At 40.6% G+C, this 15,893-nt stretch overlaps 1 protein-coding gene across 3 annotated transcripts in view; it reads left to right on the plus strand.

Annotated features, from left to right (window-relative positions):
• Window positions 1-15,893, plus strand: part of LOC139759961 (uncharacterized) — a 74,749-nt gene that overhangs the window by 48,239 nt on the left and 10,617 nt on the right. For all 3 annotated transcript variants that reach the window (XM_071682665.1, XM_071682663.1, XM_071682664.1), the window contains exons 10-11: window positions 6,627-6,775; window positions 13,389-13,694. In XM_071682665.1, the coding sequence (XP_071538766.1) occupies window positions 6,627-6,775; window positions 13,389-13,694 (455 nt within the window). The remainder of the gene's footprint in view (window positions 1-6,626; window positions 6,776-13,388; window positions 13,695-15,893) is intronic.

Genomic DNA, 15,893 nt, shown 5'->3' on the forward strand with positions numbered 1-15,893 from the left:
TTCCACTGCCAAGTCATCATATACACTCCTAGCCATTGCTTGCATCACAAACATGCTGACAAAAACACATTCATGAGTTTGGTGTCCGATTCATGTGGTCAACATTTGTTTCATTCTCTTCATAATGGAACTTTGGGAATACGAGGCCTTAATTACTCTGATTACTGTTTCACTCGTATTACTTTCTTTGATCTTTTATGCACTGTCATGAATAGTCTGTAAAGTAAAATACCAAGTCCAAGAGCATGCTTTATGTCCCTTGCTTGTTCACCTCACATACGTTCGAGCAGATCCATTGTGATGATGATGGCCTAATGCTTCTCAGCACTACTGGCACCAGGGAAACTTGAAAAAATGATGCTGTGGAGGCATGATACAAAAGTCAGAAAACATGCAGTACACAGTATACTGTAGCACTCCATGACTTTAGACTGTATCCTTGTCATGCATATGTGCACTTCTTGCATGGTGCTAGCAACATTGCACCATTGTGTTGCCAGTCCAGTGATGATTGTGTTAACACAAAGCATAAGCCAGTATGAAGTAAAAAAGATGTAAATGAACTGGGTGCTTTATTCTAATGATGCCATAAATCAAAAAGGCATAAATTTGGAATATGCCTAAGTTTGGAAGAGTGTGTCAAAGGGGAAAGTTGAAAGTGAATGTTAATAAAAGCAAGGTTATTAGGTTTAGTTGGGTTAAGGGATAGGTAGTTGTGGTGTGAGTTTGAATGAGAAAAATTGGAGGAAGTGAAATGCTTTAGATATCTGAGTGTGGACATTGCAGTGATTGGAACCATGGAAGCGGAAGCAAGTCGTAGGGTGAGGAAGGAGGCAAAGGCTCCAGGAGCGGTGAAAAACGTGGAAAGAGAGAATGTTATCTCTTGAGGCAAAAGTAGATATGTTTGAAGGAATAGTAGTATCAACAGTATTATATGGATGTGAGGCATGGGCTATAGATAAAGCTGTGCAGAGGAGAGCGAGTGTGTTGGAAATGAGATGTTTGAGGACAATATGTGGTGTGAGGTGGTTTAATCTTGTAAGTAATTAAAGAGTAAGACAGATGTGTGGTTATAAAAAGAGTGTGGTTGAGAGAGCAGAAGAGGCCAGGAACAAGGAGAATGGAACAAGGAGAATGGGGAGACCAAATTGGAGATGGAAGGATGGAGTGAAAAACATTTTTGAATAATCAGGGCATGAACATGCAGGATAAGGAAAGGCATGCATGGGATAGAGTGAATTGAAAGGATGTGGTATACTGGGGTTGGCTTGCTGTTAATGGACAGAACCGGGGCATGGAAAGCATCTGGGATAAACCATGGAAAGGTCCATGGAGCCTGGTTTTGGATAGGGAGATGTGGTTTCGTTGTATTACACATGACAGGTAGAGAATGGATGTGAGCAAATGTGGCCTTTTTTTGTTTGTGTTTTTCCTGGCACTACCTTGCTTATGTGGGAAACAGTGATCAGATGATACAGCTCTAGTGGCTGATTCAATTGAGAAACTGCAGAAGTTGGTGACTGAGTTTGGAAGAGTGTGTGAGAGTAAATGTGAACAAGAGCCAGGTTATTAGGTTCAGTAGGGTTGAGGGACAAGTCAGTTGGTAGGTAAGTTTGAATGGAGAAAAACTTGAGGAAGTGAAGTGTTTTAGATATCTGGGAGTGAACATAGCAGTGAATGGAACCATGGAAGCAGAAGTGAGTCACAGGGTGGGGGAGAGGGCAAAGGTTCTGGGAGCAATGAAGAATGTGTGGAAGGAGAGAACATTTTCTCGAAGAGCAAAAATGGGTATGTTTGAAGGAAAAGTAGTTCCAACAATATTATATGGTTGAGAGGCATGGGCTATAGATAGGGCTGTACGTAGGAGCATGGATGTGGTGGAAATGAAATGTTTGAGGACAGTATGTGGTGTGAGGTGATATGATCGAGTAAGTAATGAATGGATAAGAGAGATGTGTGAAAATAGAGAGAGTGTGGTTGAGAGAGCAGAAGAGGATATGTTGAAATGGTTTGGACATATGGAGAGAATGAGTGAGGAAAGATTGACAAAGAGGATCTATGTGTCAGAGGTGGAGGGAACAAGAAGTGGGAGACCAAATTGGAGGTGGAAGGATGGCATGGAAAAGATTTTGAGCAATTGGGACCTGAACATACAGGAGGGTGAGAGGCGTGCAAGGAATAGTGAATTGGAATGATGTGGTGTACCGGGTCAATGTGCTGTCAATGGACTCAACCAGAGCATGTAAAACGTCTGGGATAAACCATGGAAAGGTCTATGGGCTTAGATGTGGAAAGGGAGTTGTGCATTTGGTGCATTACACATGACAGCTAGAGACTGAGTGTGAATGAATGTGGCTTTTTTTGTTTGTTTTCCTGGCACTACCACATTGAAGCAGGGGGTAGTGATACTGTGTCCTGTGGGGCTGAGTGGCACCAGGAATGGATGAAGGCAAGCAAGTATGAATATGTACATGTGTATATATGTATATGTGTGTGTATGTGTACATATATGTGTCTTGATATGTATATGTATGTATATGTGCGTGTATGGGCATTTATGTATATATATGTGTGTATATGAGTGTTTGGATGGGCCATTCTTAGTCTGTTTCCTGGCACTACTTTGCTGATGCGGGAAACAGTGATAAAGTATAATAAATTGGTGCAATTGTACAAAGGCAAAGGGGATAAGAGTGAGTGCTCAAATTATGGAGGTATAAGTTTGTTGAGTATTCCTGGTAAATTATATGAGAGGGTATTGATTGAGAGGGTGAAGGCATGTACAGAGCATCAGATTGGGGAAGAGCAGTGCGGTTTCAGAAGTGGTAGAGGATGTGTGGATCAGGTGTTTGCTTTGAAGAATGTATGTGAGAAATACTTAGAAAAGCAAATGGATTTGTATGTAGCATTTATGGATCTGGAGAAGGCATATGATAGAGTTGATAGAGATGCTCTGTGGAAGGTATTAAGAATATATGGTGTGGGAGGCAAGTTGTTAGAAGTAGTGAAAAGTTTTTATCGAGGATGTAAGGCATGTGTATGTGTAGGAAGAGAGGAAAGTGATTGGTTCTCATTGAATGTAGGTTTGCGGCAGGGGTGTGTGATGTCTCCATGGTTGTTTAATTTGTTTATGGATGGGGTTGTTAGGGAGGTGAATGCAAGAGTTTTGGAAAGAGGGGCAAGAATGAAGTCTGTTGTGGATGAGAGAGCTTGGGAAGTGAGTCAGTTGTTGTTCGCTGATGATACAGCGCTGGTGGCTGATTCATGTGAGAAACTGCAGAAGCTGGTGACTGAGTTTGGTAAAGTGTGTGAAAGAAGAAAGTTAAGAGTAAATGTGAATAAGAGCAAGGTTATTAGGTACAGTAGGGTTGAGGGTCAAGTCAGTTGGGAAGTAAGTTTGAATGGAGAAAAACTGGAGGAAGTGAAGTGTTTTAGATATCTGGGAGTGGATCTGGCAGCGGATGGAACCATGGAAGTGGAAGTGAATCATAGGGTGGGGGAGGGGGCGAAAATCCTGGGAGCCTTGAAGAATGTTTGGAAGTCGAGAACATTATCTCGAAAAGCAAAAATGGGTATGTTTGAAGGAATAGTGGTTCCAACAATGTTGTATGGTTGCGAGGCGTGGGCTATGGATAGAGTTGTGCGCAGGAGGGTGGATGTGCTGGAAATGAGATGTTTGAGGACAATGTGTGGTTTGAGGTGGTTTGATCGAGTAAGTAATGTAAGGGTAAGAGAGATGTGTGGAAATAAAAAGAGCGTGGTTGAGAGAGCAGAAGAGGGTGTTTTGAAATGGTTTGGGCACATGGAGAGAATGAGTGAGGAAAGATTGACCAACAGGATATATGTGTTGGAGGTGGAGGGAACGAGGAGAAGTGGGAGACCAAATTGGAGGTGGGAAGATGGAGTGGAAAAGATTTTGAGTGATCGGAGCCTGAACATGCAGGAGGGTGAAGGGCGGGCAAGGAATAGAGTGAATTGGATCGATGTGGTATACTGGGGTTGATGTGCTTTCAGTGGATTGAATAAGGGCATGTGAAGCGTCTGGGGTAAACCATGGAAATTTGTGTGGGGCCTGGATGTGGAAAGGGAGCTGTGGTTTCGGGCATTATTGCATGACAGCTAGAGACTGAGTGTGAACGAATGAGGCCTTTGTTGTCTTTTCCTAGCGCTACCTCGCACACATGAGTGGGGAGGGGGATGGTATTCCATGTGTGGCGAGGTGGCGATGGGAATGAATAAAGGCAGACAGTGTGAATTGTGTGCATGGGTATATATGTATGTGTCTGTGTGTGTATATATATGTGTACATTGAGATGTATAGGTATGTATATTTGCATGTGTGGACGTGTATGTATATACATGTGTATGGGGGTGGGTTGGGCCATTTCTTTCGTCTGTTTCCTTGCGCTACCTCGCAAACGCGGGAGACAGCGACAAAGCAAAATAAAGAATATAATATATATATATACTGCTCTTCCCCAATCTGATGCTCTGTACATGCCTTCACCCTCTCAATCAATACCCTCCCATATAATTTACCAGGAATACTCAACAAACTTATACCTCTGTAATTTGAGCACTCACTCTTATCCCCTTTGCCTTTGTACAATGGCACTATGCACGCATTCTGCCAATCCTCAGGCACCTCACCATGAGTCATACATACATTAAATAACCTTATCAACCAGTCAATAATACAGTCACCCCCTTTCTTAATAAATTCCACTGCAATACCATCCAAACCTGCTGCCTTGCCGGCTTTCATCTTCCGCAAAGCTTTTACTACCTCTTCTCTGTTTACCAAATCATTTTCCCTAACCCTCTCACTTTGCACACCACCTCGACCAAAACACCCTATATCTGCCACTCTATCCTCAAACGCATTCAACAAACCTTCAAAATACTCACTCCATCTCCTTCTCACATCACCACTACCTTGTTATCACCTCCCCATTTGCGCCCTTCACTGAAGTTCCCATTTGCTCCCTTGTCTTACGCACTTTATTTACCTCCTTCCAGAACATCTTTTTATTCTCCCTAAAATTTAATGATACTCTCTCACCCCAACTCTCATTTGCCCTCTTTTTCACCTCTTGCACCTTTCTCTTGACCTCCTGTCTCTTTCTTTTATACATCTGCCACTCAGTTGCATTTTTTCCCTGCAAAAATCGTCCAAATGCCTCTCTCTTCTCTTTCACTAATAATCTTACTTCTTCATCCCACCACTCACTACCCTTTCTAATCAACCCACCTCCCACTCTTCTCATGCCATGCAGGAGACAGCAAAAAAAAAAAAAAAAAAAAAAAAAAAAAAATATGTATATTTATATAAGAGAAAAAATATACCCTAACCAGAGCCAGGTACCCATTTTTTTTAACCAACCTCTATGGGTTGATGAACAGCTGGGTTGACTGTAGACCAAATGCTGCAACCAGTATTTGAACCTATGTGCTTGTCCCTAGGCAGCCCATGAATGCATTACAGTCTCATTGATGAAATATGATGTCACAAGGAACACATCTCCATATATACAATGCTATATGATAACTCCATAGAAAACTGTTTTACTTAAGATCTCCATTTCCCAGGAATGTATCCTGATTTTTTATTGGGGTATTAGTGTGCTCATAGATCGTTAGATACTGTGTCTAAGATCTCTTACTCTTGTTATATCCATATTCCCTTTCCCCTTTAAAGTAGGACAAGAACCAGACTTATTTAGGCTTTTGAGTGATCGTAGAGTTATAAGGTGGATGTTAGATTTTTTATCCCATCTTAAACCAACTCGCATTCTGAAAAACAGAACTTGGACATCAAATTTTCTACAGAATGAGAATGCTGGGTAGTCATTTAGAGGTATTTTCATATTAAAGATTTGTTTAAAATGGTGGAATCAAAAGTCTTCTGTCTCAGTGCTTCTCCAGGCATCACCTCTCACCAACCATCATTCTATGTCTGCTGTGATGCTGCTCTTTCCTTGTTTTGCAGGTGTTATTTTGGCTGCTTCTCAGATGAGCTGTCCGTGTGTCCATGCCACTAGGGCTTGGACTTTGGACACTCATGTGGTAGCTGCTTCCCATAGTATCTGTTTGTAGACCAGCCACATGAACTTGACTGTTATGATACCTTCTCCTTCCTCTACCAGTTAAGCAGTGGAACTCTTTCTTCTTTCATCTCTTCTTCCGTTTACCTTTCTGCCAGTAAGTGTCAAGTCTGTGAACACCTAAGGAGCTCTCATTAATTTTTTATTTTCTTACTGTATTTTACCCAAGATGGCTGTGATTTAAGAGTTGTTTTGAATGTGCCATGTTGGTGAGAAAAGAAAAAAGGGCTCACAATGTAGGTTCCAGCTGAAAATTGTTTTAGGTCCTTGAAAGCTAAAATCCAGGAGATACCTCAGGGCTTTACGTCCCTTTTCCTCTCCTCCTCATCCTCTTGAGTATTGTCTTGAATTCACTTGGACCTCTCTGGTTCTCTTGGAACCCTGGATGTTATATTTTGTATTCCTAATTTACACACATCCAGCCAGCTATTGAAGAACTGTATGATAACCCTGGAATATTTTCCTTTTTATATTACTGCTTCATGTGTTTTTTTTGTTAATGTTCAGTATTCAAATTTGCAGGGTTACATATGATTGGAACAAGATCAATTTACCATTGTAAAGTGTGCCCAGACCCCAAAGTTCGAATGTTAAATGAACATCACGTGGAGGCCCACTTCCGATCCATCAGTCATTATTTGAATTTATTCGCCCACCTCAAAAAGATGCAGGTTAGTCAGTGTTATTATTTTTTTCTCTGATTCTTGTGGGGTTATTTTAGTGTTTTAAGTAGGTAAAATTATTGTTAGATACCTCCAGATGATTTTTTTGGCTGTAGTTAGCCATAGAAGCAATGAAGGACTTTAATGTTACAGCTACCTACAGGTTTTGCTTATTTTCTGTTCTTGGTCGATTGTCATGTGAGCCATGAGTGAATCCCATGGATCCTTAGGGCTTTGACACATCTGACCCCTTATTATCTGAACTATACCTCTCACCCCCAACTAACCACGTCTTTGGAGCTAGCTGACTGATTCCTGGAGGCCCAGGTCCAACCACTGACTGACCAGCAACCTGCATTCAATGTACTGTTTCCCATTGATACAGACTACTGGTATCACATGCTTGATTTGTCACATGGCATTTTTTTGTGCTGGTACTAAACCCCACCCATACACCCTGCACTAGCTGGGTATTTGTTTTTGTATTGTAAGGGGAGGAAGTCTCACACTTATGGGCCCCCATCTCGTGTGCTGTATTCTGTTTATCTACAGCTCTTGTACTGTGAAAAAAAAACTACATCTTGTTTAATATGTTTCTTTATTAATTTTTTGCTCTGTGGTTTTTCAAGCTCTATGTCTTTTCAAGAACTGATCACTGTCAACAGTATTTGATCTCTTTAAGAAACTCAGAACTTGTGATCAGGTCAGCCCTTTCTCTTCCCTCCTTCAAGGTGGGCAAATGAAGCCTCTTGCCATCTCAGTAACTGAGAGCTCTAATTTTGGTACCTCTTTTTTTACTTTCCTTTGGCTCTTCCCAATTAGTTTGTGTTTCTTTAGATGCATTGATTACATTTGTAAAGCATATTCTCAATTCAGCCTTGTGTATGATGTGAACAGCTTGTTGAATAATTCCTTACCCATGACCTTGAGAGCTAATCAAATATTTGCTAGCAGGTAGTTAATCTCCTGAACTGTTCTTCAAAGTTGGGGCTCTGGCGACAGGTTAAGGATAGTGTTGACTCATTGAGAGCTTTTCACGTACAAAGATTCCTAGAGCATGTTTCCTGCCAGATGATAATCATGTTAAGCCTTGATTTACTGCATCAGAACCTCATTACTGTACTTATACTCAAGTGAACTTCATCACCCATGTATCAGACCAACTTAGGAGTTTGTCAGGATCCTCTGGTTATGTAATCCTCCATGCTGTTCACTTTCTCATGACCTTTGTATCATCTGCAAACATATTCAGGCAGAAGTTCATAAAGTAATAATGTTTGAAAAAAATTAGGGTGGAAGTAAAGATTTTGCAAAACCTTAAGAGAGTGAGAAAAGAAAATGTACTAAACTATTACTGATATGGTGGGGAGAAAGAGTGGAAGGGGTGACTGAAGAAAGAGATAACAGAATCTTAAATATTTGGGAGCTATCTATGGTAAGTTTGGTGAAGTGGAAGGAGAGATGAGAGAGAGAGCAGTACAAGATAAAGAGTCATTGGGTCCCTTAGTAAAAATAATGAAGGGTGAAGGTATATTATGCCTAGGGATAGGGTAGAAACAATACTTCCCACATATTCCCTGCACGTCGTAGAAGGTGACTAGAAGGGGAGGGAGCGAGAGGTTGGAAACCCTCCCCTCCCGTTTTTAATTTTCCAAAAGAAGGAATAGAGAAGGGGACCAAGTGAGGATATTCCCCATGGCTGTCCTCTGTTCTTAACGCTACCTCACTAACACGGGAAATGGTGAATATGTATAAAAAGAAGTGTATTACGTGCCTATCAATTGATACTTGGTCTAATAATGATCAGTGACCATCCCTTCTACCCACATATGTATACTTATGTATATATCTGTTTTTAAACCAGGTATTCCCTATCATCTGTCTCAGGACATGACTTCACACTGAATACCCCATACACCAATTATACCCTCAACTGCCACATTACTTATCTTCATATTTAAAGCACCCATCACTAATACCCAGTCTCGTGCACAAAAACTGCTGACACTCACTCAGCTACTCCCTAAACACTTGCCTCTCAGGATCTTTATTTTCATGGCCAGTTGCATAAACACCAATAATTATATGATCATTCATCACTCACCATCCACTTTCAGTTTTACCAGCATCAATTTTGAATTTTGTTTCTTATACTCTTTATCACACACTCCCACAACTCCAGAATCAGGAGTAGTACTACTCCTTCCTTAGCTTTTATCCTCTCTTCAACCCCTTACTGTACTCCAAAGACATTTCCAAACCATTTTCCCCCTTTACCCATGAGCTTCGTTTCACTCAGAGCCAGAACTTCCAGATTTCTTTCCTCGAACATACTAAGTATCTCTCCTTTCTTCTCATCTTGGTTACATCCACTCTCATTCAGACACCCCAATCTGGGCTTTTGAGGAGGATGAACACTCCCCACTTGACTCCTCTGTTTCTTTTTTTAGAAATTGAAATACAAGAATGCATAGCGGTGGTTATTCGTCAAGGAATGTACGCATTTTTCCCCTCTTCTTTCAAGACAGCCTCGTCATCCAATCCATGGTTCAACCATTCCTGTTCTGAGGCCATTCAGGCAAGGGATCAGGCACATTGGGCTTGGAAATACTTACATTCCTGAAGCTCCCATTCCACTTTTATCAGTCTGTAATCGCTGAAAGCATGTTTTCAGTGAGGTGAAGCATTCTCTTATTCACAGGAAGTGCGATAACCTTTCATCATCATCCACTGATGGGTCTTTCTGGTCTTTTGCTAAGGGTGTATCAAACAATTTCTGTCACTTTACCTTTTATTCACTTTACCTTTTCTTCACTTTTCTGTTCTGATGGTACTATAGCTGTCTCTCCCATAGACTAAGCAACTCTCTTTGGTTCCTAATTCTCCTCTAACTCCACTGTGGAGGACTCAGCATTTTCAAACTGTCCGAAATGCACCTGTTTCTCTGGACACATGCAAGGCTTATGGTTCCTGATGGCATTCATCCCCGAGTACTGAAAGAGTGTGCCTCTGAAATTGCACTTTTGCTCGCTTGTCTGTTCTGTTTTCGTTTAAAACCAAAACTTTTCCTTCTCCTTGGAAGCATGCATTTGATACGTCCCATCCCTAAGAGGGGTGACGATGCTGACCCCTCTCTCTATCGTCCTACTGCTTTGATATCTAGCATTTCCAAAGTCTTTGAGCCCATCCATAACTCCCATATCCTTAGAAACCTCGAAAATCACAGTTTTCTCTCTAATCACTAGTATGGCTTTTGTAAGGCGAGATCCAGTGGTGATACTCTTTCCTATCTTACTAATGTCTAGTCATTATCCCTGAAAGATTTTAGGGAGTCATGTGTAGTTGCCCATGACATATCTAAGGCTTTTGAGAGGGTGTGACATTGGGGTCACATCTTGAAGCTCCACTCTTTTGGCTTCCCTCCCTCACTCTGCTTCTTCATGTTTAGCATGCTGTATGGCCAGTCTGTCACTATGGTTGTTGATGGATCAGCCTTCCTCCTTTTTTCCATCAACAGTGGTGTCCCTCAAGGTTTTGTCCTTTCCTCTACACTTATTCTTTTTTTCAACAATTTCCCCCCTCCACAAATAATTTGATGCACTCTTATGCTGATGATTCAACACTGCGTTCATCCACATCCTTCAGTTATGCTCCCTTTTCTCTCACTCAGTGTTCATCTTGTCTTGACAAAGCTTCCTCAGTGAACTCGGACAGGATACCTCACTGGGGTACATGAAGTCTTGTTAAGTTTAAGACCCAGTGCTACCCCTCTCTCTATCAAAAACTCCTTACAACTATCGTTTCTCCTTGGATGGTTCTGTAATTCCACCTCTTTACTTGAACATAATTGGTATTACTGTAGCATGCACTCCTTCTTGGAAGCCGTACATTACAGGAATAGCTAAGTGTGCCTCTTTAAGAAACTCGGTGTCATGTTTAGATGTCGAAACCTCTTCTGAACAGTTGCTCCATTTATACAAGGGATTGATTCATCCTTGTATGGAGTACTGCTCTCTTATTTTGGGTGGTTCTAGCTCTGCATCCTTACTTGACAGATTTGAGTCGAAAGTGGTCTTCCATATAAACTGTCCAAACTTGACCCCATTGCCCTTTTCCGCAATGTTGGTTCACTTTCCCACTTCTCTGGGTATTACCGTATTTCTGCTCTTGAGAGCTGGCTTCTTCTGTGCCCACACCATAGCTAAACCACTCGGTACTTGCCAAGTTACTGTGCCACATGGTTATATTGTGGCCTTTAACAAATCAAGGGTGGGCTGTTTCAATACCTGCTTCTTTCCATACATATTGAAAAAAAAATGAGGGAGAGTGATTGATAGCATATTGTGAGAGTGAATTAGATAATTAAACAAGTATTCAGAAAAGCATTGCTAACATGTTTAGGTGAAGAGTTTGTAATGGAGAAGTTGGGATGTTGACATATGAGAAAGGGTATTGAAGTGTGGGATTAACAAGGTGAACTGTGAAAGAGAAGAGATTATATGCAGGGAAGGAGTATGAGTAGTAGGAGTATGAAAGAATTTATCAGATGGGGAAGTGATAACGGGAAAGAAAGGGTGAAAAAGGGATGGAGCAAGTATTTTGAAAGAATGTTGAATGTATTTTCTAACAAGGTGGAAGGCGTAATGTACACCGAATTATGTAGCATATGGTGTGAGAGTCCTGATAAATGATTTGGTGAAACCCTTGTGTATGCTGAAGGGTAGCAATGTGTTAGTAGTGGATGGATTATAGTTGAGTATTCCAAGACAGGTTAATTGTTTTTTATTTGTAAGTCAGACATTTATGATTTGTATGACCCAAGTTTGGGTGCTTGAAGACTGATAAATGGACTTTTTTTAGTGCCTTTGTGTTATGACATGGGAAACAAAAGTGAACACTCAACTTACAGAGGTAAAAGTCTCAATAGGGTACCTAGTAAGGTGTATGGGAGAGTGGTTATTGAGAGGATAGCAGCAAGCTTAGAACATGAATTTGGGAAGGGGCTATGTTGTTTCAGAAGAGGTAGTGGACTAGGTGTTCATTTGAAGAACATGTGTAAGAAGTGCTTGTAGAAAGATTGAGTAGTTTGTGACATTTATGGATCAGGGAGAAGTGTATCAAAGGACCGACTTAGGCTATGTGCAAAAGTCCTATGAATATGTGAGTCGAGTGGAATGTCATTAAATGTAGTGAGATATGTTTACTGGGAGAGCATTGCATGGTGCATTTAGGAAGGGAAGAGGGTAAGGGTTCCCAGAGTTGGTTCTGTATCTGGAGTATGTGATGTCACATTGGTTGCTTAGTCTGTTTACGGATGAGTCAGTGAGTGAGGTGAATGAAGAGTAGGAGAAGGGGAGGGTTTTGATATGCTTGGGGCTAGAGGGCTTGGAAGGTTAATCAATTGCTGTTTGCATTTGACACAGCTTTTCTGGTGAATTCCAGAGAGAAACTCTAGAAGTTGATGACAATTTGTGAAAGTGTATGAAATGAGAAACTTGAGAGTAAGTGTGAACCACAGTGGATTATAGAATGAACCAGGGAGGTGAAACATGATCTTTGAGTATAGATTTGAATAGGGAGAACCAGAGAAGAATGCATTGCCCTTAGATTTCAAGGAGTGGGGATGATAGCAGATGGGACTGTGGTTACTGAAGTGAGTCATGGTGGGAGAGGTGTTTAAGAACCTTGATCCTTAGAGGTGTGTGTGAAAGGAGAGGTCTTTGTAAGAGCAAATATAATTATGCTTGAAGTCATCATATCCCTGACTGTTTTGTGTGAGTCTGAATCTTGGGTTCTGAATGTGAGAGGAAGGATGCATATATTGGCAATGAAATGCTTATGATCAGTATGTTTCATTAGGTGAGCTGATCAAGTAAAAGTTAACATTTTAAAAGAGAGCTGTGGTAGTAAGTGAAATCTGAATGAGAGAACTGACCAGAGAGTTGAACTCATTCAAAGGTGTAGAGAGAATGAGAGAAGAAATACTAATGAAGAGGATCTAATGAGAGAAAAAAGACTAATGAAGAGAATCTAATGAGAGAAAAAAGACTAATGAAGAGGATGTAATGAGAAAAAAATACTAATGAAGAGGATCTACATGTTAGAAGTAGAGGGAGATAGGGAGAAGGGCAGAGACAAATGAAGAGTATCTACATGTTAGAAGTAGAGGGAGATAGGGAGAAGGGCAGAGACAAATGAAGAGGATCTACATGTTAGAAGTACAGGGAGATACAGAAAGGGGCAGACCAGGAAGGATATTAAAAAGAAAGGAGGTAGTGTGTGGAGACTTTAGGGTATTGGGGCATAAACATTTAGGTGGATAAGAGGCATGCCTGAGATAGAATGAATGGGATCACTGAGCTGAACCAGGTCGTATGAAGTGGACAAGGTAAATCATGGAATAATGTGGGTCTTAACTGTGGATGAAGGGCTGTCATTCCTGTACATTATACACAACAGTAAGAGAGTGGATATGTGCATATGAGGCCATTCTTAATTTTTCATGACACCTCACAAAGGCAGGAGAAGCAGTTTGGTATTAAAAAAAAAGATTATACAGCAAATAAGTCATTATTGTAATGTGAGTGAAAGAATTTATTTAACTTTGTTTACATTTTTCAAGGAAATGAAGAATATTGAGAGAAAGAAAAAGCAAGAAGAGAAAAAGAAACAGCAAGAAGAAGAAAAACAAGAGGAAAAGAAACAGAAAGAAGATGTTGAAATGATGGAAACCAATGGTGAAGTGAAACAGACCAGTGATGAGAAGGATGACAAGGAACAAAAAAGTCCTGAGGATGCAGATAATACAGAAAGTATTGATGAAGTTTTAGACGATGCAGATGTGGACATAAGTAAAGATACTAATAAAGATAGTGAAGAAAAGTCACAAACAAAGGACAAAGATGATACTGACATGGCAGAGGAAATGGTTAGTAATTACTTATGTTTTTTGTTTTGGAAGTTTCTCTTCATAAAAAACTTGTGCATGCATTGATTTTTAGATATATTGTTAGATTTTCATATGAAGGTGCATAATTTTGGTAATTGTGACACTTATTCCTCACACACACACTTATTACTATGAAACTTATTCCACACACACATATTTCTAAATTCATTTCCTTGTCATTTACTTATTTTGTAGTCTCTAGTAAAACTAGTGATATTACATCGACTTATTTTAAAATATAGCTTTCCTTGAGTTACCACTATGGTAGATTTGCTATTGGATATTTTTTTCTGTTATATATAAGTTTCATATATCCCTGGGGATAGGGGAGAAAGAATACTTCCCACGTATTCCCTGCGTGTCGTAGAAGGCGACTAAAAGGGGACGGAGCGGGGGGCTGGAAATCCTCCCCTCTCATTTTTTTTGATTTTCCAAAAGAAGGAACAGAGAACGAGGCCAGGTGAGGATATTCCCTCAGAGGCCCAGTCCTCTGTTCTTAACGCTACCTTGCTAACGCGGGAAATGGCGAATAGTATGAAAGAAAGAAAGATATAAGTTTCATATGCTATGAAGATCACATTTTCTCCAAAGAAGATATATGTGTCAGAGGTAGAGGGAACAAGAACAAGCGGGAGACCAAGTTAAAGGTGGAAGGATGGAGTGAAAAAGATTTTGAATGATCAGGACCCGAACATGTAGGAAGGTGAGGGGCGTGCAAGGAATAGAGTGAATTGGAATGATGTGGTTTACTGGGGTCGACATGCTGTCAGTGGACTGAAGCAGGGCATGTGAAAGGTGTAGGGTAAACTATGGAAAGGTCTGTGGGGCCTGGATGTTGATAGGGAGTTGTGGTTTCGGTGCATTACACATGACAGCTAGAAACTGAGTGTGAACGAATATGGCCTTGTTTGTCTTTTGCTGGACCTATCTCGCTGAATGGGTGTGGGGGGGATGTTATTTCCTGTGTGGTAGGTAGTGACAGGAATGGATGGAGGCAAACAAGTATGAATATGTGTATGTCTATGTATATGTTGATATGTATGTGCATGTATATGTTTATTTGTATATGTATGTATATGTGCATGTATGGGTGTCTGTGTATATATATGTGTATGTGAGTGGATGGGCCATTCTTCGTCTGTTTCCTGGTGCTACCTCGCAGATGCAGGAAACAGCGATAAAGTATAATAAATAAATGAATTATATGTGTATTTATTTATTTATTTTGTTTGTCATACTTGATCAGTTTCCAGCGTCATCTAGGTAACGCCAGGAAATTGACAATAATGGCCTATCCACTTGTGTACACATATATATATATACATAAATGCCCATTCACATACATATACACATCAACATGCACATGCACAGACATATACATATATACACATACACATATTCACTGATGATTCAGTGCTGGTGGCTGATTCGGGTAAGAAATTGCAGAAGCTGGTGACCGAGTTTGGTAAAGTTTGTGAAAGAAGAAAGCTGAGAGTAAATGTGAATAAGAGCAAGGTTATTAGGTACAGTAGGGTTGAGGGACAAGTCGATTTGGAGGTAAGTTTGAATGGAGAAAAACTGGAGGAAGTGAAGTGTTTTAGATACCTGGAAGTGGATTTGGCAGCAGATGGAACCATGGAAGTGGAAGTGAGTCACAGGGTGGGGAAGTGGGCAAAAGTTCTGGGAGTGTTGAAAAATGTGTGGAAGGCAATTACTTTACCTCAGAAAGCAAAAATGGGTATGTTTGAAGGAATAGTGGTTCCAACAATGCTATATGGTTGTGAGGCATGGGCTATAGATAGAGTTGTGCGGAGGAGGGTGGTTGTGTTGGAAATGAGATGTTTGAGGACAATATGTGGTGTGAGGTGGTTTGATCAAGTAAGTAATGAAAGTCTTCTGCCCTCTACCCTCCTTTGTCATAGGTGGTCTTCCTCTTCCACCACCCCTTTAATTGTATTATCACATACTCTTGTAAACTCTCCATCTTACAGTCTTTCCACATTCCCAAATCATCTCAAAGTATTATGTTTCACTCACTATACCACTCCACACGTATTCTTATCCAATTAACCTTTTTAAAATGAGTGGTATTACAAGTGTTGGAAGAGATTTTACAGTCTAATACAGGTAATGGTCCTTATTGACAAGAAGGCTGCATGACCTAACATTCTGCTCCTG

This window comes from Panulirus ornatus, chromosome 34 (genome assembly GCF_036320965.1).
Source record: "Panulirus ornatus isolate Po-2019 chromosome 34, ASM3632096v1, whole genome shotgun sequence".
Taxonomy (NCBI): domain Eukaryota; kingdom Metazoa; phylum Arthropoda; class Malacostraca; order Decapoda; family Palinuridae; genus Panulirus; species Panulirus ornatus.